The sequence below is a fragment of the Genypterus blacodes genome, unplaced genomic scaffold, assembly GCF_046128005.1.
Source record: "Genypterus blacodes isolate CSIRO-AG114 ecotype Tasmania unplaced genomic scaffold, CSIRO-AGI_Gbla_v1 ptg000023l_1, whole genome shotgun sequence".
In the NCBI taxonomy this organism is placed as follows: domain Eukaryota; kingdom Metazoa; phylum Chordata; class Actinopteri; order Ophidiiformes; family Ophidiidae; genus Genypterus; species Genypterus blacodes.
In genome coordinates, this window is record NW_027466836.1 from 491,681 (window position 1) to 514,366 (window position 22,686).

Genomic DNA, 22,686 nt, shown 5'->3' on the forward strand with positions numbered 1-22,686 from the left:
TACTGTATACAAACACCACATGCACGTCGGGGTCTCACACACCCACCTCCCCCCCTCCACACACACACACACACACACACACACACACAAACACACACACACATTTACATACCTCCACAGCTGACAAAACAGATCTTCACTCTGACAGAATGTGCCCCTTTGAGAAACAAATAATCCATAGAAACCTCTTTTTTCAGGAAAGGGGTGGTGCTTTTAGGAGATCAATAGCTGGCGGATGAAAGGTGTGTGTGTGTGTGTGTGTGCCTGTGTGTGTGTGTGTGTTTGTGTATAGCAGAGTGAGGGATCAGAGGGAGCGAGGCCGTGCGCTGAGGTGAGGGGTGGTTTGTGTGTGTGTCAGTCTCGCCGTCATTCTATAGGCCATAGAAGCTCTAAATGTGTGTGAGTGTGTGTGTTTGCGTGTGCATGTATGCATATGTGTGTCCTCCCGGCCGTGATCAGAGGCGGCGGGCTCACCAGGGTCCTCTCACCAAACACTGGACGATTTCACGCCGGCACAATAGGCGAAGCTCAGCGGAGGAGCTCAGAGCGTTTTGGCAGAAAGGGATTCAGATCGTTTCCTTTTGCTGAGATGCACAGAAACAAACTTTACTGCCTTTAATGTTTCATGTTTGATGTCACACTGAGGTTTTATTTTCCTGATGAGTGTTAGTGTGTGTCTGGAGGATACATCTGAATCATGTCTGGACTTTGTCACATTTAAACTCTAACTATCACTGTGGATTTAACACAACAAAACAAATGTACTTATGTTAGAAGGAGAAACAGATGTTTGAGAGGAACAAAGGAACAAAACAAAACAGTTTAAAACTAAAGTTAATGTCTTGTTTGCTTGCTAACACTTTAGTTTGCGAGCTGTGTGTGTGTGTGTGTGTGTGTGTCTGTCTGTGTGATGGTGGAGATTGTAATGTGTGTTCAGGCGCCATCTTGGGATACTTTGCCGCTAATTTTTTTTATTTGGGAAAATTATAACAAAACAAACTCACCTGAATTCTTCTATTTGGGATTTTCACTTTGATTTTGACACATTTCATTGTTAAAATCATTTAAAAGTTATTTCATTGCTTCCTTGTGTGACACGAGTCCATTCCTGCTCTGAACAGACTTTATTTTCACTTCATTCACACACATCTGCTCCAAAGTGGTCAGTATGTAACACGACATCAGAGTCTGGAGTTATATGATCAATAACCGATCACTGTGGTTTCTGTGCAGGTGATCTTTGCCCTGAACCAGACGCTGCTACAGCAGGAGTCTCTGCGGGCCGGGAGCCTGCAGGTCCCCTACACCACCGAGGACCTGATCAGACACTACAACTGTGGAGACCTCAACTCCATCATCTTCAACCACGACACCTCGCAGGTCACAACTCAGACACTCTCTATTTTATTCTATTTTATTTACTTTTTTGACACCTACATCTCATTTGAACATTTAAGTTACACATAGATTGTAATATAAATATATTCTATTATTATTTTGTTTTGTATTTTATTTTATTATATTTTATTTTATTTTATTTTATTTTATTTTATTTTATTTTATTTCATTTTATTTCATTTTATTTTATTTCGTTCTATTCTATTCTATTCTATTCTATTCTATTCTATTCTATGTTGTAGTGGATTTTAACTACTTTCGCTCTAGTTAATAAGCTAAGAGTCAGTTTGACCTTTTGCCCTTTCAGAGTGTCCCAGTGACACGACCTTTGACCCTTTTCCATCACCCCTGATCCCCCCCAGTAACCCTTCACCTCCTCCACTGAGGCACGTTTCTTCTTCTTCTCTCCACTTCCTCCACATGGTCTCACAGGATCTCCCGTTCTTTAGACGCCATTTGAGAATACTTGGACCTAAACTGAATGTAATAAGAATATCTCACATCTCTCCTCCCCCTTCTTAAACCATCTGCTTCACATCTTTTAGGTTCCCAACTTCAACAACGTGACGCTGCCGCCCAGCGAGCAGGTGACGGCTCAGGAGATCGACAGCTACTTCCGCCAGGAGCTCATCTACAAGAGGAACGAGCGCATGGGGAAGCGAGTGAGAGCCCTGCTGGAGGAACATCCAAACAAGAGCTTCTTCTTTGCCTTCGGAGCAGGTTGGTCTTTAAATAGCTCACATGAAGTCACGTCTGTCACCAAATCTGCATTCCGAACCTCCAAACTGTTGAACATCTGAACAAACAAGCCTAGTGTAAAGCGAGTAAAGCGAGTAAAGCTGCACGTTCAGTTAACATGACGCCAATTCTTCTCATATGGAAAGAACAAAGGCAATAACAGATCCGTGTCTGTATTGAATGTTGACCAATCAGCTGTTCTGCCTTGGAGCTTTCTTTACCTTTATTTGTTGATTTCCGTTGGTCTTTATCAGCCCAAACAGAGCTCACATGTTGGGTTTGGTGAGGATGTAGCAGTGAGCAGGCGCGTGAGTCTGCTTAGATACTTTGAATTCCTCTGTAAATATGCAGCCGTCTGCTAAGTAGCACAGATAAGAGAATTGAGCCGAAACAGCGAAAGGATTAAAGACGACAGATAGCAGCGAGGATTCCACAAAGCTGTCTGTCTGTGTGTGTGTGTGTGTGCGTGTGTGTGTGTGGAGGATGGATATCTAAGGCACACACTCTTTGCCCTGTTGGACTCTTTGTTTGGTCTCTCGTCCTCATCAGTCTTTGTTGTTTGCAGCTGATAAAGACGACAAGGCCTCTTTGGAATTATTGACTCACATGCAGATTAGAGTGAAACCTGCAGGTCGACTGAGGAGTAGAAGGCGTTTGAACTAAAGTGCTTATCTGGTTGATTTGGATTCTACAGGCCGTCGTTAATTGAATATGAGTCTGTCGCTACGGTTACATGGCACACGACTACACTCAGATTAAAGTTGTTACTGCTGAATCGTCTCAAAAAAGGGGAAGCAAGTGAAGACTTTATAGATCAATATGTTTAAACCACTGCAGATGAGAGGATATGTGTGGTGAAGTAAAATCTGATGCAAAATATATAGATATATACAGATAAGCGACATAAATAATACAGGTTCCATTAAATATGAGCAATAATTCAGTCTCTAAATGAGCTCAGCTGCTTTAAACGGCCACAGACTTCAACATTACACCATGAATCTAAAGTCAAACCACTGAACTCCACTCAGCAGCACTCAGACGTCTGATATTGGATGTAAAAAGTAATTTGGATGAAACTGTACTTGAGTTAAATGCATCACTAACGTGCCTGACAGAGAAAATGATGGATCCTTATTTATACAACATGAACTTCAAAGTAAACTAAGAGCTTTTTTTTTTATGGCTGAACCCATCAGAGGTTCATGATGTTTTTTACAGCGACGGGGCACTTTGGAACGAATCTCCTCCGCCAAATCTAATTGTGCTCATTAGAGAGAAACGATGATTGAATTTGCTCAAATCGGTTTGATCGTCAAAGTTTCCTCACGACGACACCGACGGCAACGACATCCAGCGAGTGTTTGAACGCATCGAGCTCCGAGCTGAGAGCCCGCTGGTCTGTGAGCTGGCAGGAAACAGCTGAGGAAAAGCAGACACACACACACACACACACACACACACACACACAGACTCAAACCCTAACAAGGAGTACATTTCACAGCGTGTCCCTAAGGAGGTGCCTTTACAAGGGCTCGGTCTAAAAAGGTGTGTGCCTCTCCTTCTCTGTGTGTGTGTGTGTGTGTGTGTGTGTGTGTGCGCGTGTGTGTGTGTGTTTGTGAGAGCTGGTGAGTGAAAGTGATACGGCCAATCAGCCCAGAAGCACTAGTCTAAGACATACGGAGGGCAGGTTGGGTCAGCGTGTACAAGGAACTGGATGGGGGAAAAAATCACACACACACACACACACACACACACACACATACACCCACTGACCCACACACACATATACACACACACACATGCAGGAGCCCCCCCAGCCATCGGCAGACCGGGGTAAAATGTGTCCTTAATTATCCCTGGAGGGGTCAGAGGAGACACACACATCCGCGGGCGCACACACACACACACACACACTGACGGCCTACAATGAATCCATTATGTTCAGGTACTGGACTTCCATGTTAGTCAGCTGTGTGAACAGTCTTATCAGCGACCATCTCGTGTTCGACTGCACGAGCGAGACCAGGACGATTAGATGCTTCAGATTGAGCTTCAACCATCCAGAATCAATAATCAATACTGATCGATTATTGCCTTTGCCAAGTTTGATTGTTGTTTATGACCTAATAATGTATAGAAATATAGAGTCTGATGTGCTACTGTGATGGATTCCTTCATTACGCTGAATACTCCACTCCAGGATTCACTTTAGAGTCAAATGGAAGAAGAGGAAGTAGCGGCGTCACGTTCCAGAGAGCGACGGAATACTCTGAATACTTCTCTTCCCCTGTAATGATCCCGTCAGCCCGAGGGGTCCGGCCTGCAGACTCCCGAGTGACCCGTGTGGGGGAATAGTTGAGGGTTTTCCTCTTTGGCCAGCGAGTTAGCAAAACCGTTTATGGTGAAATTACCCGGTAACAGAGCGATTACGCTTCGCCGAAGGGAACGCGCAGATCACGAGGCGTCCACGGGCGAGTGTGAGTGACGTTAAGTATCAGAGCGGAGGACGGGAAATAGCTGGAACATGCACGGAACGCGTCGGGATAACGGGAATATCGGAAACAAAAGCGTTCTTCTCAATCTGTATCACGTCTCGTCGCTTTATCGTCACATGAAGAAGAGTTATTATGACGTAAACGAGCCAAACAAACATTAAAGAAGTGAAGAAAAGTGGATAAATGTTTTGTTTTTCCGTACCATGGGAACGAAATATTTAGTGGGGGACGGAAATGTTTATGGAGGAAGAATTAATGTTAGCATGTTGCCAAACCAAAGCACTGACATCCTCTAATGCTGACTGATGCTTATGGTCACACACGCACGCACGCACGCACGCACGCACGCACGCACGCACGCACGCACGCACGCACGCACGCACGCACGCACGCACGCACCAGTTCTCCACTTTTTACGAGTCTTTCTTCAGTTCTGTCCTGGACTTTTATCAGACGGATGGAGTTCCACCTTAATTTGAGCTCTTCAACTCTACCGTCTTCCACCTTTTCATGCTTCGTTCCCTCCACTTGTGTCTCTCCCTCTCCCTCTGTCCTCCCTTCTTCCCTCACGCCTCCCCTTATTTATCCCTTATTTTGTTTCCTCTTTCATCGGTAGGTTCTTTCTTTTTTTCCCTTCTTACTCGTCCACTCAAAGCATAAAGTCTCCATTCCTCTGTCACCTTTTTTCCTTCCTTCTTTCCTTTATGGCCCGTCCTTTCTCACTCCTTCCTTTTCTTCCTTTGTCTCGTCCTCTTTCCATTCCTTCTTATCGTCATCCTTCCATCATTCTGTACTTTGACAGCACGGAAAACCCCCAAACCTTGACCTTAGTTGTTTTAACCATCCGCCAAATTAAAGTTAATACTTCTTCACAGTACTTTGCATACTTGAGTACAATTTAATTACTAATACAAATTCTCTTTTACATGAGTACAATTTTGAAATCCTGATATTTGCCATCTAGTTTTAGTCTTAGTTATACTTTCCACAACTGTATAGAGTGCTTCATCCACGTCATGACACACACACACACACGCACAAACACACACACACTCACACACACCCTACGACCCACCCACCCACACACTGATGCTCTTTTGTGGCCTGCTGTGGCAGCACTGTGGCTCTCAGGCACTGAGTGAGGTTGCCAGATTGATGATTGTTGTCACAGTAACACACACTCGATTCTATTTGGGAGGCGTCTGTCTAAGATCTGTCTTCATCTCGCCGACTCGTCTTGGCCAGAAACTTTGACTGAGTGCATTTTTAGCTTCATTACGCCGAGCTGAGTGGAGCCAGACGTGTGTGTGTGTGTGTGCGTGTGTGTGTGAGTGAGCGAGCGAGAGAGAGAGAAAGAGCGATGTCACATTTACATGGCACATACCTGAATTGAGTGGTTCTCAACCTGAGAGTCTGGACTCCTTAGCAGATTGTGTGAAAATATCGTAGGATTTTTTTATTATTTTTATTATATTCTTAAAATCTGGTGAATGCTTATCTGATTTTTTTGGCAATTTAACCAAAATAATTTCAAGTAAAAACTATTTGTTTTACAAATATTGAAAACCATCTTAAGTGTTAAACTCATAGAAATCATAAAATAATAATAATAATAATAATAACAAACCCATTCCTAATTGTTAATTAATTTTGTATTTATTTTATCATTTGTCAGAGAAGTTCCAGGTCGTCACAAGTCAGATAGCTCAATCAAAGTTTTGACAGATGAAGCCTCACATGAAGACATTTCAGTAGAATAACCTTGATCGAATGCATTAACAGAGCTAATGAGTCAGATTGAAGCACTTTGTTTCCCGGCGTGTGGCTGCAGTGTAATCGCTCATCCTGAGAATCCGTCTATTGTCAAGCGTCGCCATACTTCACCGTGCTGTAAGTAAATACCTCCTATAAATTTGTCCCCCCCCTCCATCTGTTTGTCTGAAACACCACGGCCATCACTCAAAGTAAATGATGATGTTGAACGAGCGCCATGCGTTGAGACGCGAGGCCATATGGAAGCTGTTACCGCTCCGTCCGTAGGTACAGTAACTCAATCCACATATACAATCCCGAGCCGTGTTCGCTGTATAATCTGGGCCTTACCCGGGCACTCTTGACTTTAATAAAATGATGTGTTTACATATCGCTGAAGGCTGAGGGCTCCATTTCTGCCGGCTCTTACAAATTCTTCTCTTTCTTTCTTTCTTTTTTCTTTCTGTCGTTCTTCCTTTACTGTTTTTTTCTTTCCCAGAGTGCTCGGGCTCAAGTTGAATGCATCCATGTTTCAGTTCTCGGCCCGAGCTGCTTAGCACATCATGATTCCCCTCAAACTCTGCTCCAAAACCACAAATTTAAATAGTTGCGGCGGTGTAATTGCCAGTGTGGTTGACAGGGCCTAACGGTTACTGTACTTTGAAATGTTTGACTCTTTTCACAGACAATTAAGGTTTGCTTTGGGATCTGTAGCTTGTTTAGGCTGGTAGGGCCCCGGCAGGTCAGTGGATAGATGGACGGCTTGGCCCGGGCGCTGCGGCTCGTGACAGAGGTTTTGACGTGACCTCATAACTCACCGCCGAGCACCTTGACTTGTCAGCGTGTGGCCACAGTCTCAGCACTGGAGTGGGGAAGTAGTCATTTAATACCAAGGTCGTTCTTAACATGTTGACGTTTAAGAAGTAACGCCGTGGACTGACAGACACAGAAGGTCCGGCTGCGAGACAAGTAGTAATACCAGACCAGACAGATACCAGAAACAAAAACTCAAGTAAATACCGGGGTAAAAGTCTTTGCATACCTCCACCAAGGCTGATAAGTTCTCCAACTAAGACTCTTCTAAGTTCTACCGTGTCCAGTTCATGTCCACCAAGTTTGGTTACGGAACTGCAAATCAACCCTAAAAAAATCTGTTTGTGTTTTGTATTGTAGCCTCTAAGTTCCAGCAGAGTGAGCGAGTGAGTGAGTGAGTGAGTGAGTGAGTGGCTTAGCGAGTGAGTGAGTGAGTGAGCGAGCCAGTGGACGGCCGAGTCGCTCTGGGCCAAACCCTTCACGTACCTGCTCCAAATCCCTTTAGTGTGTTTTCATGCCGAGCACTACATCATGCTGCTCGCTGCCCACTCACTCACTCCCTCACTCACTCCCTTCGTCACTCACTCACTGACTCACTGGCTTTTCCTCCCCCAGATGGTGTGAAAGTCAGTGAACGCGGTGCTTTTTCACAACACCTCACCCTCATAAACAGCCAGTTTACAACTGTTTGGGGCCGTGGCTGACATGAGTACACACATGTCATACAGCACCATTAAAGTCCAGACCCTCCGCACACACACGGAGGGTAGCTGAACTCTGCCAAAGCTGGATTAAGTCCTGGAGTTGATATGGAATGACACCTTTATGCTGGAATGACAAAACCAGCTGAAGCCCTTTTAATGTATAAATTCTGACATTATCTGATACTTTCTTGTCCAATTTCTGTCTTTCATATAAGGGATCTATTGAAAACTTAGCTTAATTGCGCAAAACCCCACTGATCTACATGCACTATGAGCACACTGAGTGAAAACAAGCCTCCCTGAATGTGTCAACTAGTATAAGCGGTTTACACAAGACGACAAAATGCTGGCAAGATATTTAATATACTGTAAACTTGCCATAAAATGCCCACACACACGTTCCCCCGATGTGATCAGGTCGGGACGTGACGTATGAACCCTTCAGGTGCGTCGGTGCCTGTTGTTTTATGGGTGAATAGAGCCGTCATGGCCCTGAATAACCCACGCTTTGTCAATTGTTAAGTTGGATGATTGAACAGCGGCTAAACACAAAACATTTTGTTGTGCTCTCAGGGTCAGGGTCTCTGCTTGAAGCACATTTCATATCACCCACACGTCTCTCTTAGTGATTGCAGTGAAAGCTTGTCAAAACAGCTTGTTGTGATTTATTGAAAGAGCCGAAGCTTTGGCTGAACTCCTCACCCCTGACCCCATTCAAACCCGGCAGTATTTCCTGGTGCACCTGGAGCGACGCCGCCCGGGGGCCAGACTTTCATTGGGAGAACAAATACCTCGCTGCTATATGAAAGAGGAGAGGGAAGGAAAATTATAGATCCAGTTTGGTGATTCTGAGTGGGAATTGTTAGGAAACAGACCTGATCCTTTTCATTTGGGGAAGGAGAGCACACAACTGCCCAGAGGGGACAAAGAGGAGGATACACACACACACACACACACACACACACACACACACACACACACACAAACAAACACACGCGTGCCTTTATACTTACTTTGGATTCCCTCGTATTTAGAACTGTGGATTATTTTTGATAGATGGATTATTTTATGGAATCAATCGTGAATTTCAAAGCAAACAGTAAAGAGTTTTGACTTACGGTCTGATATGATCTCACAGCTTTGTCATGTCTGAGCCTGACGCAATCACATTTAAATCATTCAAACTGGAGTGAGCGTAGTAGCTCCTGGAGACTGTCTGTTATAAAGTACTAAAGCAAGGGAGAGATTGCGATCGGGAGAATCTCGATGTCCCGTGGCGGTGGCTTCATGTCCTGTACGTTTGCTGGTCTGCTGATGGAAGCGCCGTCCGTGTGTTTTGTTATGGAGCTGAAGGAGCGAAGGAGACTTTTCTGGGAACTGGGCCAGTTTAGCTCACATCACACTCAGGTTATAGCGATTGAGTTAGTTAGGGACGGAGTGAAAACGGGGCATGATGAAGGAACCGAGGAGCGAGAGATGAAGAGATTGCAGGACAGAGAGCACAGGAGGAGAAAGCGGGACAGCGGGAAGGAGAGAGATGGGACAGACGGACAAGGTGAGAGCCTGTGAGGAGATCCAGTCCCCCTTTGCTGCAGGATCTGCTCTTAGTTATCATCCAGACTCAAATCACGATGATACACAGACCTGCAGATAAGGACCGACAGCCCTTCGCCGCATCTGCTCCTCCTTTATGCAGGACGGATAAACAACTACAAGATCTCTCGCAGATTACCCTGGCTAAATAGGCACGAAATTGCACTGGGAGCCACATGTTGGACACGGAGGGCCGCGTAAGAAAACATCTGAGGCTGAGCTGTGGTGTGGAAAGCGAGCAGGCAGGCGGTGTCCGCTTTCCTGTATTGAGACGGAGGGACGCAGCAGGAGAGGAGACCGGCAGAGGTACGCCTGTTTTCAGAGGAAGCGCGTCTCTGAAGGCCTGCAGGAGCCCGTGTAGCCCCGCCCGCTCTCATATGAATGTGGGAGTCATAAAACAATCAAAACAAACAATATTGGCAGGCGTCTGGATGCTTTTGGTCTGAATTATAATAAAGTGGGTCGTGTTTCATTGTGGAAGGACTCACTGACATCTTATGGTCAAATATTTGAAAGTCAGTCGTTTGGCCGGCGGTTTGGCTCATTTGTTGTTTGCTTTTTGCTGACGGGTGAAATCTGTTGTTGTCTTTAAACGAAACAAAAGAAGTTTCTAATTCTATTTAAGTTCTCTAGAAAAAATGTTTCCAGTCTTGTTACAGCCACAGTATGAAACCTTCTTGTCTATTTTGCTGAGCTCCTCTTTACATCGAGGGCTCTGTCTCTGCAGCACCTCCTACTGGTGGACCAGGATTTATGCCCAGAAATACCAACATTTACCACTAGGGGCATCAGAAGTGCAATGGTCAGTCACGTCTCAGGTGGGAGGAGTTTGCGGGCGTAGGAATGGAGTCTGTCAGTGTTTCCACTGTAGAGCAAACATTTACCCACAAACCCTCATTCAGTCAGTGAGGTCACTCAGGTTAATGGATGCAGCACAAACACACAGAAGCTGCAGACTCTGAGAGAGAGGAGGAGGATGCTGAACTCTTCATCATATTCGCTCGGTGATCACCTTTGCCAGTAGGTTTTCCTGGTGTTTTTACAAAGCAGTGGCTTCGCTTCATTTGAACTTCTTGAGTTGGATTTGAGTGGATGAGATTTGGAAGCAGATCTAATGTTGAACGAGTCCATTTCAGTACAGCATAAGCCAACATTCCCTCCTTGCACTTGCTTTATCTACTCTCAGGAGTCCAAATTGTCTCTTCCGTTCTCCGCGGACAACGCAGAATCTCAGCAGCAGCTGGCTCCATGTCGGCTCCAGCAGACACATCTGAACTCTGTCCCATTGACACTTTGTTTAACACTTTACTATCTTGCGATTTCTGTTGTGAAGTATTTGTATCTTTGGAAAAAATTCTTTCCAGACGACTCGAGGGCAGATGTGTGGTAACCTCTTCCTCCCCCATCCTCTTCCTCCCTCAGCCCTATCAAACGGCTCATAAATCCTCCCCCTGCTTAGCCTTTTTCTGATATGAGGAATATTGTTAGAGACAGTATCCGTAGGTAAAGTGAGACATTCGCTGCGGCGGCGTTGTACTTTCTGACATCCAAACCTGTCGGCCCGTCTGGTTTACTTTGTGGAAACTGCTCGCTCGGGCGGAATTTTCTACCTTTGATCAGCCTCTCGTAGGATCACAGTGAATGAGCGAGTGTGTAGCAGCGGAGCATTTCTTGGCAGAAATCGAGAAAGGGAGCGAGAGAGAGAGAGTGTGTGTGTGTGTGCCTGATAGATGTAATCCCTGACACAGCTCCAAAGTGCTCGTGCCACCACAAATTTTGAGTGAGGGTTTATTTAAAAAACAAGCTCGCACCGCAGGCCTCTTACCCGCTCTGCCATTCATTTATACTCTGCGTAAATTCATAAAAGCCGAGCAGGATCAGTTTGGAGCCGACTTGGCCTGAGCAGACCGTCTTTGCACCTTTGATAAACACACAGACGCTCCATTCAGATCGGCAAAAACACAAAAAGCCAGTAAAATGAAGTGCTGGCTTTGTTTAATGATCCGTCTTTTTAATTTTCCACGGCGGACGATCCAGTTGACATGAATCCACGTTACTCATCCCGCTCGCTCCCTAAGCTACACCAACCACCTCCTCTGTCATTCCCGTCACGTTCGGCTGAATAGAATAGCATCCAAAGAAGCATAAATAGAACAATAATAACTTCTAAAAACAGGCACTTTTTCACAGAACATCCATCTTTAAAATGTCTCTAGAGCCTCCAACGCTCCTTCAAGCAATTTTTCATTTTTCATCTGCGTTGGTTCGGAGTCGCATCGAGCATTAGGACTTGTGATTGGGACATGTTCTTGCACTTTCTCGTCTCACAGTGATAACCACATTAATCACGCTTGGCTCCCCTCCAGTCCGGTCCGGTCCAGACTTTACATGGGCAATGTGTCAAGATCCCAGTCCCAGTGGGGTTTCAGATCTAAACTGACCGTCTCCGAGGACCTCCCACCATGCTTTCATCCTCCGCTATCAGTCTGGGATCTGACTCGGCAGCATTCCTTTATTGTTTTGCACGTCTTTTTCCCCCCTTTGTCTCTTTGTTTACCTTTTCCTTCCCGTGTTTAATTCAGCGTTTGACGTCAGCGCTCCATCTCTCTCTCTCGCCTGTTTTCGTTCGCTCGTCCGTCTCTCTCACCCACATGTCTTCACCAAAAACGCCGATCGGTATCAATCTTTGCAGCAGAGGAAGGACCCCGTGTTGTTTCTCTCACTATGCCTGAGAGGAGTCGATGAAAGCCTGCGGAGGTGCAGGAGGAGATGTTAGCATTCTTAAGAGGCTTTAGAGAAAAGGCCGATTCTATGGAGCGGAGGAGGTTCGTGACTCAGGTTTGGTGTTTTGAGTTTTGGTTCAGTCCTGGTCGTCTTTCACAATCACGTCTTTCACAATCACACTCAAAAACACTTCCTGGGTGGGAGTTGAATGGAATCTATAACTTTCCACCATTGTTTGGAAGAGATTGCAGGAGGAGGAATTTCCACATGTATTTGCCTAACTTCCTGTTTTATTTTGAAGGAATTGTGGTCAAAACGAGTGTGAGATTTTAAAGTAAGGTGTGTGTTGGCATACTTACATTGTTCTTGTTGGTAGTCAGTTATCAGTACGATTTATGCTCAGAAATACAGAGCACCTGAATGCAACACAGCCAAATACGGTGAGTTTCAATGAATTCAGACAAGTTTGATAAATGTGAAGATCTTGAAGTTGCAGTAACTTTGTACGAGTTTTAATGTTCGTGCTCATAATTTGAGGTTTGAGATGTTAACTGACCTCATGGTAGTTTTGAAGGAAAATTCTGACATCAGCTTCATAAGTCAGTGGCTCCTTAATGACCGAGCTGCAGAAACATTAAAAAAACAACATGTGGACGTTTAGTTTGGCTCCGTCAGTCAGTCGCTCTGCGTGTTTTTATATCTTTATTACACACACAAGTAGAGGAACGCTTGTGAGGTGCTAGCTTTGTTGTTCATATACAGTATGTGTGTGTGTGTGTGGGATGAGCGGCCTGAACCAACAACATCCCAAAATAAATTTCCCCTTTGCCCCCAAACCCCTAAATCCCTAATTTGCGGGGCGTTTTACAGACTCCTCTAAGCAAATACATCTTATTTTCTCTTCTCTGATATTATATAAAGACCATCCGTGTCCTGCGAGGACTTTGGATCCAAACGACAACATATAGCCAAATTGATTCCAGGCTGAAACGGTTCATTTGTTGACTGTAGAGACTTTCCACCAGTCTCCACTCTGATGTTCCACCCAAAATTTTTAAGGAAACATTTGGCGGTGCAGCGTGGCAGTGCCAGCGAGGATGAAAATGATGTTATATGAAGTTACATTAACAAACCCAGCATCACATTCTGGCCCCTGCACATAAGCTATTACAGTTTCACTTACGCACAGACTTTACCTTCACCATTTAATGCTGTGATTCATCCAACCGCAGATTATCAAGGGAATTAGGAAGTAAAACACGACACGTATGTTCTAATGCTGCCACCTGTGCTCCTCATCAGCCCGGCTTGGCAGGATTTAATCAAATTGTCTCTTCTGGGACGCACACGTTGCCGCTCTCGCCCGTCAAATCGCAGCTCACTCGAAACCAAATGAGGTTTGAATTTGATACAGCGAAGGAATCGACTGTCCATCAAGGAACCGGAGTTAAACGTCTGATTTGTCCTGGGATAGAAGGCGCTGCCATGTATGTAAGCAGAGCCTCAGGCGCCACACACGCCATATGCGTCTTCATATAAAGCTGGAAGGCCAGGACGCCAGTGGATAACCAGTAATCTCCCCGTTATTTGTCTCTGATGCGACTGTCACTTTAATTGACGCTGAGGTTTCATCCGACTGTTCGCAACCCGATGAACCAAAACAGCCATTTTTCCAGTAAGACTGTTGGCTGGTTCGAACTTCCTAATGTCCCAGAAATGTCAAATCCCTAAAAAGCTGCTTATTTTATTAAGTTTTGACAATTTTTCAAAGTCAGCAAACTCTCTCCTTCCTCCTCCTTCTTCTGTCTGCAAGTGTGTGTTTTATTCACATGATTAATGTCTCTACACACACTGCAGTGTCTCATGAATCAGACGGTTCCAAGCAATATCAAAGTCATTAAGAAAAGTTTGTGATATTTCCTCAAAAAGAAAAGGGAACACATTGAATTCCACAGAAATGCATCCAGTTCGAACCTATAGATGAAGGTTTGTAGCAGAGAAACTGAGAGATTTGATTTGTTTTCCATCATATGTTCCATTTTTGATTTTCTTTCAGTATAGTTTTGATTTCATCTTCAGTCTTTTGATGCCTTTTTCCTACATTTTCATGTTGCGCCTTCATCTGAGAGACAGTACAGCTCAGACAGTACCTGAAAGGGCTTGTTTTCACTCAGTGTGCACAGGTAGAAAGGGAAAGTAGAAGTGGACCGTTTTTTTTTTTGCACACTTCAGCATCGCATAGAATGTTGAAATGTGTATAAAGCGTCCAGTGTTGGACAGAATGAGAGCCCAGACACCTCATTGTCATGTTCCTCAGTCAAAGGCCTCTTTCAGCGGCCGGGCGGGCGGCGGCGGGTGATTATGTGTACGGCACATAAACAGCTGGAGAAGGCGGCGCGGGGCAGAATGGCCTCGGCGCTGCCCGTAGCGTTTGTTTATCCAACATGCGGTAATGTTATGAGAGGTGCTGCATGAGCCCTGGTTACAAGTTGTAATGTAAATATTGATGTGCATGGAAAAGGAAAGCTATTTAAAGCTTACCACATGCTCTAATGACCCGGGAAGCTGATTGGGGAAGACTGGATGTCTTTTTAAGGACGAACACTGTAGAGATTCTGCGCGTGACGTAGCACACGCACTGAGCTCAGGTGGGACACAAAGACACGTATGTCACATAAGTGGATGAAGTCGTTAGAGGCGTAGAATTAACAGATTTACAGATTAACAGAAGCTGACAACCTATATTTCCCTCATGTTAAGTGATTATTATCCTTTAATTTCGCTTCCACCGTCACTTCCTTCAGTCTATTAATCTAATAGCTTTAACCCTTTAATATTGACCTCATTACTCTTCATGGTACTTTCTGTTGATTTTAAAAGTATAACAAAATGCGACATAAAGTAAGAAGTTTGTCATCATCATCACCATCATCATCATCATCATCATCAGCATCATCATCATCATCATCGTCGCACAAGCTATAGCTACTTAAGTAAAACTTGAAAAGTGCTACTAAGTATGTATGATGGGGATTGATGATGAAGATGAAGATTATCATGAAGATTATGAGGAGGAGGAGGAGGATAGTGATTATTATCATGTATTGCTAGGTAAATTCTGTATAAAAGAGCAAAGTTATAAGAGAAAAAGACATGAAAGCGTCATGAAACAAAGGGTGAATGTGGTGAACCTGCGTCGTGTCACATGACACACCGCTTATTCATAAAGATGCCAACTTATTTAAAGTAATCATGCTGATCTGCTGATTTTATGAAGAGGAAGTGATCTAATCTTCGGCCTTGTGAATCGGCGCTCTGTGTGTGTGTGTGTGTGTGTGAGTGAGTGGGTGTGTGTGTGTGTGTCGCTCCATGTAGGCAGCGAGTTGTGAATGAGAGCTTTCAGATCCTTTATCTCCTCCATCTCTCCTCCCTCGGCGCTCCTGCAGGGCGGCGGGCAGCTGGACGGGCACACAGGCCAAATATTGTGCTGTGGTGTACATATTTTTGGCCCCGTTCAGAGATTTAAAACGTATGAAATTGGCCTAAATAAATAATCGGTGGAAATAAATGTCAGATGTCACAGATGTCACTTCATAAACGTGTTACTCAAAGGGTGCGCTGGGCCCTGAAATGGACCGCTGCCCCGCTCCTGGCCGGGCGGCGACCGAGGCGCTTGGCTACGGGTGTTTGCGCCACCCAGAGTCTGCTGGGAAAGTGAAGGCGCAGAAAAGTGTGTGTGTGTGTGTGTGTGTGTGTGTGTGTGTGGTTGTGGCGTCTACTTCTTGTGATTCCCCCCTCATTTTGAAGTGTGTGAAAGTGTGTGTGTCATGTGTGTAGACATGCATCCTCAACTGCCTTAAAAGTCTTGACATTAACAAAAGCACGGGAAATGGCCTAAAATGGTCTGTTTTCACTCAGTGTGCACAGCAGGGGAAGCAAGAAGTGCCTTAATGTGTTTTTTTTTGTACATTAAAATCTAAAATTAGGCCTAAATGTGGGACTTTCTGGCCACATATTACCTGCCATATTTATTCCTCAGAGTTCATGCCTGTTGCCAATGGCGACGTCATACGTGGGGGCCCGAACGTAAAAAAAGTCCCCCCCAATTTTCTTTCCGGAGCATCAATCATTTTCAATCAGCGACGTCTGAATTTTGGTTTGTTGTTTGTGCTTCCATGCTTCGGTGGCCTGCAGGGTTGAAACATGTTCTTGTTAAGGTGGACTGGCGCTCGCAGACATGATTCATGTCGGCGTCGTGCTGCGGTTCACCTCCTTCATCCTTTTTTATGGATAAAATCAAGCGTTGGATTTCAGCAGAACGAGTTTGTGAAGCAAACTTAAAAACACAAACTTTATTGGTTGGCATTCTGCGTAACGATGTGGTCTCATAATGCCGACGTAGCAGGAACGGACCCCATCAGATTAGCCGCTTCGGGTTTGTTTAATAGGATGATGGAGGACACTTAAGCTGCTCCAAAATGGAAAGAATATTAAGAGAAGATCCACTCTAAAGCTCCTTAACCGCCTCCTCCTTTCTCACTTTAGGGTTTGGAATCATTCACACACACACAAGTCCAATTATGAATGATATAAGGAGAAGCAAGAGAAATGTCACCGATCTACACTGAGAGTTTGCATTTTCCTCAATTAATAGTTTGGAAAAGCCACAAAGAAGAAGAGAAACACACATACACACACACACACACACACACACACACACACACACACACACACACACACACACACACAAATGAGCCCATTAAAGCCTGTGGGGACACGGCAGAATGTATAGTTTCTACGAGACTTTGCGTGCGTGTGTGTGTGTGTGTGTGTGTGTGTGTGTGTGTGTGTGTGTGTGTGTGTGTGTGTCCCTTTTGAAGTCCTGGACCCCCCCACAACCCCCCTGTGACCCTGCATTGTGGCCAGCGGCTCCATTTGTCCCACCTTAATCCCTTGAAGTAAACTCACATAAATCATATTGAGTTGTTTCTAAACTTGGGCAGCCGGGGGGGGGGGGGAAACCCTCTCACACACACACACACACACACACTCTCAAACCCATTGATTATGGTTAAATGGTTTCTGTCTTTTCGTGTTTCCTGTCATTTTTTAGGGACATTTTCTCCTCAACTGATCGGCCAATCCAATCTCTTCTTCCTCCCTTCATTCTCACACTCATGGAGATTCTTCCCGTTTCCATATAAAGTATCACAAAACCAACATAACGCCTCCAAAATCAGCTCAGCGCCACAGAATCGCAGCTAAAAAGCCTCAACAAAGCCTGTCAGCCTCCTAAAAAGAACCATCAAGTTTGATTCTTTGTCCGACTCCGTTTCCATCCGAGTGGCCAAGCGGACGGAACGCTCGCCTCCATTCACCGCACCCAGATTAGCTCACACCAAATACCGGCTTATTCAGATTTCCGTGTCACCGCCACTGATCAAAGGCACGTGTTGACGCCGCTGCTTCTTCCTGCGGCGGTCTGCGTTTTCGCCCCCACAGCGTTTCTCGCCGGCTGTTACATATTGTTACATATTTTTTTTTAGCTGACACTTATTAGTCGTGGAGACCAGGGTGTGTGTGTGGGTGGGTGGGGGGTGGTGGGGGATGCAGGACGTGGCACCCATAGCACAAACGGGACCCGAGCTCCCTCTCCATCAATGGGAGTTGGGCCAGATTAAAGTGCCGGGCTCATTGTTCGCGCGGCTCTGTGGTGCCACGGCCGAGCGGGTCCGTACAATGGCCCCCCCGCTCCCCTTTGTCAGGGCCGGGGGGGAAGAATGGAGACCTCTTGACATGGCAACCTGAAGCCTCAATAGCCCCCCCACCCCCCACCCCTCCACCCCACTTCACCTAGCCCGGGAGGGCTCGGGAGAAAGGGAGACGAGTGGGAGGTTAGAGATAATGAAGGAGGAGGATGGAGAGAGGAAGGGAAGGAGCGAAGGGAGCGAAGGGAGCGAGAATAGGTAGGACAGGAGCGGATTTAAACAAAAAGGAGACTTGTGAGGATACAGAAAGGAGGGATGACGATAAAGTGGCATTGCTCTGCAGATGGAGAAGGTGCCGGTCGACTTGTGTAGAAGAAGAAGAAGCTGTTTCTAATGTACCAAACACAAGCACATGTGCTGTTTAATGGATGCAACGCGGCTCCACCTCCCAGGATTCTGCTGAAAAAGACAACGTCTGGCAACCCGGCAGCTTCTTTTCTCCTCCTTTCTATTGTTTGTTGTATTAAACTTTGTCCGACACCAAAACGCTCCTCATATGTCGCTGTAGATCTAATGGGGCCGCAGAGTCGCGAGGGGGAACGAGGAGGCGACACCGAGCGGGAAATCCCACAGATCTCAGAGGGATTGGAGTGCAGTTACATTGTTTGCTCACAGTCAGGATGGTAATGGACGGTGTTTACAGAACAAGGTCGCCATGTGCCTAAGTTATATTCAGGACTGCGATTCTAAATAGGTCCTGTTTGCACGGAGATGGAGAGAGATTTGTAAGGGTGAGGGAGGTCCATGTGAACTATCGGGTCTGTCTAGAAGAGCAGACGAGCTCCAGGCCGGGGTTTGATTCCTGCTCGGCTCCATGGAGGAGAAGCTGGAAGTTGAGGGTTTGAGTCTGCAAACAGGAAACAGCAGAAACAAAACAATAAAAAGCTGCAGTTGAGAATCAGTGATCGATTTGGAAACACGTTAGAGATCAGGGTGGTTTAATAGTGGACATGTGGACAAAAGGCAGAGACATAGGAGACAAAAGCAGGACTGGGATGGAACAGGATTGGGATCCACGTATTCATATTTGCACTTGGGAAAGGAGGCTGGCAGGGAGTTCAGTTCTCCTTGTAAAAACCTCTGAGGACAGACAACATGAGGTCAACGTGTGTGTGTGTGGGAGCAGCTGTCTGCGTGTGTGTGTGTGTTTGTGTGTGTGTGTGTGTGTGACAGAACTTTAAATTCCTTTTATTCTACTATTCTGCAAAACCTTTTTCGTTTCCTTCCTGTTTCTCTTCATCAGTGGTTCATCAGTGAAGTCACGGGATGATGATGATGATGATGATGATGATGATGATGATTGTGCTCTTTTGCATTGCAGGTCACTTTCTGGGCAACAATACAGTCATTGACGTGCTTCGTCGTCAGGGATACGAGGTGGAACACACCCCCGCTGGGCAGCCCATAAACAGGTCAATGCACACACACACACACACACACACAGACTGGGCCGTGTGATGCACTGCCATGGCAAATGTAACTTAATCCCTTAATATAATTTGAGCTTCTAATTTTGCCAAATTGCCTGAATGCCTTAAATCAATGTTGTTCTTGTAATTTCGTCCAATCAGCATCATATTTGTCATAGCAAAATAAGCCGCAACTCCCAACCAGCAGAACCCGTTCCGTGTGTGTAAGTCCGTCACGCTGGAGTTGTTTATTTTTACGTTCGGATAATTACAGTCGGGAACGTTTATCCCGTTTTTTTTCTTCCCCGGCTCGCTCTTTATCGGCAGCATTCCTGGTTGACAGTTCTGGAGCCGATCCTGCGATTAGCCGCCAGAAATCCTCCAAATACTTCAAATTGCACCTTCACGTTTGATAAAAGTGCCACAAAGATTAAGTCCCAATAACGGCAACGAAAACAAAACGCTGATTGAAGCGTAACAAAGTCTAAACGCAGTCGTTGAAAAACTGCTGACTCGGCCTTTTTGGGAAACAAAACGATCCTTAATGGAATTTTCATGTGGGTTCATGTGCTGAGTCGGTGTGACGCAGCCGATTCTCCCGACGCGTGAACCTGCCAGATCCCGCCTCCTTAAGAGCCAACAGGGTCGGAGCGTCGGGAATCCAGTTTGCGGAGCGCCGTGGCCACATGAAGGCCCCGTGTCTGTCTGGACACATTAAGGTTTTCCCGCCGCTGGGCGAATCCTACCCGGGCTGTTTGAGTCGCACCAAACCAAAGCAGACGGATCAACGCTCTCCCTGCGGCTCGGGTTTTGTTTTCGTTGAGAAAGTCACGGGTCGGAGCGGTCGATCCGTGCGGGAAGCGGCGGTTGCTCCCTTTGATACGATCCAGAATTGAACTTGAACATCTTCCCGTCTGATCCGCTTCTTCCTGTCCTTTGCTCTGTCTTGTTGTTTTGTAGTTCTCCATCACTCAGTTTGTCTTTTATCCCCCAGTAAACTCAAACATTTCCAACATTGAGGGCCTTAAAATCTGTGGATGGGCTCGGGCTGAATAGATAGAATGTATCCATCTTTAGGGAACAATGGAGGCAGGAGGAAAAGCTAACGTGGGGGCAACATAGGTAGAGAAACGAGTGGAGGCCTCTGAAACAAAGTAAAAGTGAGACATACGGAGATGAAACGCAGAAAACAAGCCTGAAAATATTCTGTTCCGCTATAGACATTCTGATTCCCTCTGAAAACAGGAGTCTGTCACATATTTGATGGGTTAAATGTGTGTAAGGTTGCATGTCCAGGCCACATCTCACAGTGTAACCGCTGCCTCGCGGCCCTGACAGGGGTATAGTTTTCTCCCTCTGACTGGATTTCGAATGGGGAAATCATTTTCCGAGCGAGCGCGACTCCTTCAGAGTTTGGTCTGCGTTCATCCTGCAAGACCCCAAAACAGATGTTCAGACTTTCTCCTTCAGCAACTTGGGAGAAACGCGTCGTCTGCAAATAATCAGAAAGTGCAACTCGCTGATTCCTGCTGCTTCCCTCCGCTCGCTCGCTCTCTCACCGCTCACTCACCTCGCTCCGTATCTGCATAAACAGGAACGCTGCATCTCTCCACCTCGTCCCTCGTGTTGACTCGAGGGGCGACGCGTCCAAACGGTCTTCGTCTCCTTCAGCGCGAACGAGCCGCTAATCTGCTAATCACATAAGAGGTTTGTGTTGATGTGGATGTTGGCGATCGCAGGAACCAAAATAAACACACACGCACACACACTCTCTCTCACACACACACACACACACACACACACACAGACAGATCCAGATTCCTGCTGTGTGTGTTCTGACAGACAGATTGAAGCTTTTAGTAGATCTGACAGGAACATGACTTTCATTCATATCTGTAGAAAACACAGATCAGAAAAGAGTCATTCATACTTTGTACTGCAGCTCTGTGAAATCTTCTTCAGCTAAGTTACATTAAAAGCACTTTTGGTACAAAATAAAATGTAAACAAAAGGTAAAAATGGACCTTTGTGATCCAACATTCCACCTGAATGAACTTTCTTACTCTAAATTGTTGTTGTGACTTGACTGACCGATGTAACGGAGCAAACACACACACTCGTGTTTGCATATTTCACTGATTGCGGAGGACGGTGCCTTCAACGATGCGTCTCATTGGCCGGCGTTCCCATTCTTCGCCCTCTTTCCTCCGTACAGATCGATCCGTAGATAAAATCGGAACCCAAATTTCCCTGCCGGGCCAGCAGAGCTCAGACCTCCTGCTGTGAAGCATGTAGAGCAGCTGACCGTGGAGCTGTGTGTGTGGGTGGCTATCTCACAGTGGGGATCTGTGTGTGTGTGTGTGTGTGTGTGTGTGTGTGTGTGGGTGGGTGTGTGTGGGTGGTTTGGTCATTGATACTACTTTCACACACAATCCCAGTGTTTCATGTGGGATTACAAACCTGCATCTGACCCCCTCATACTGCTTCTATCACACACACACACACACACACACACACACACGTTATTATATGGCGTAAATTATCACAACACACAGTCGCTGTTTAGTGTAATATTAACCTCAGACTTTGGTTTATCTAAGGACAGTGTTAGTGTGTGTGTGTGTGTGTGTGTGTGTGTGTGTGTGTGTGTGTGTGTGTGTGTGTGTGTGTGTGTGTGTGTGTGTGTGTGTGTGTGGAGGCGTTTCAGACCCAAAGTGCAGCACAGAATCAGGGACTATTCTACCTGAGACCCAGATGGGGAAGATTATGTCCTCAGAGGATCCTGACACGTTCCCGTGGTAACGCTGCAGTCAGGAGATGGAAGATAAATTGAGGACTTAAGGGGAGATAAGCGAAGATGGACGAGGAAATTTGATTTGAGCCGCAGAAAGTCCGAGGAAAATAAGAAAACAAGCTCCGGCAAAAGTGGACGATGCTCAAAATAAAGGCTGGACTGAATTATGAGTCGCACAAGGACGTGAGGGGACGTGAGGGGACGTGAGGGGACGTGAGGGGAGGGGATGGGATGTGAGGGGACGTGAGGGGAGGGGATGGGATGTGAGGGGATGTGAGGGGACGTGAGGGGACGTGAGGGGACGTGAGAGGACGTGAGGGGACGTGAGAGGACGTGAGAGGATGGGGTTGAGGTCGGAGCACCAGCAGGTCTGTGAGCACCTCTGCTGGTCCTGGTTCCCTGCTGCAGAACAAAGGGAAGTTGTGACAGTTGAAAGTGTGTGTGTGTGTGTGAGATGGTTGATGGTTAATATCCTGGTCAGACACCAGCCAGCCC

General features: G+C 46.0%; 1 protein-coding gene across 1 annotated transcript in view; it reads left to right on the plus strand.

Annotated features, from left to right (window-relative positions):
• Positions 1-22,686, plus strand: part of trabd2a (TraB domain containing 2A) — a 46,312-nt gene that overhangs the window by 17,972 nt on the left and 5,654 nt on the right. Inside the window, exons 3-5 of the mRNA XM_076143315.1 lie at positions 1,234-1,380; positions 1,944-2,118; positions 19,310-19,400. Coding sequence (XP_075999430.1) covers positions 1,234-1,380; positions 1,944-2,118; positions 19,310-19,400 — 413 coding nt within the window. The remainder of the gene's footprint in view (positions 1-1,233; positions 1,381-1,943; positions 2,119-19,309; positions 19,401-22,686) is intronic.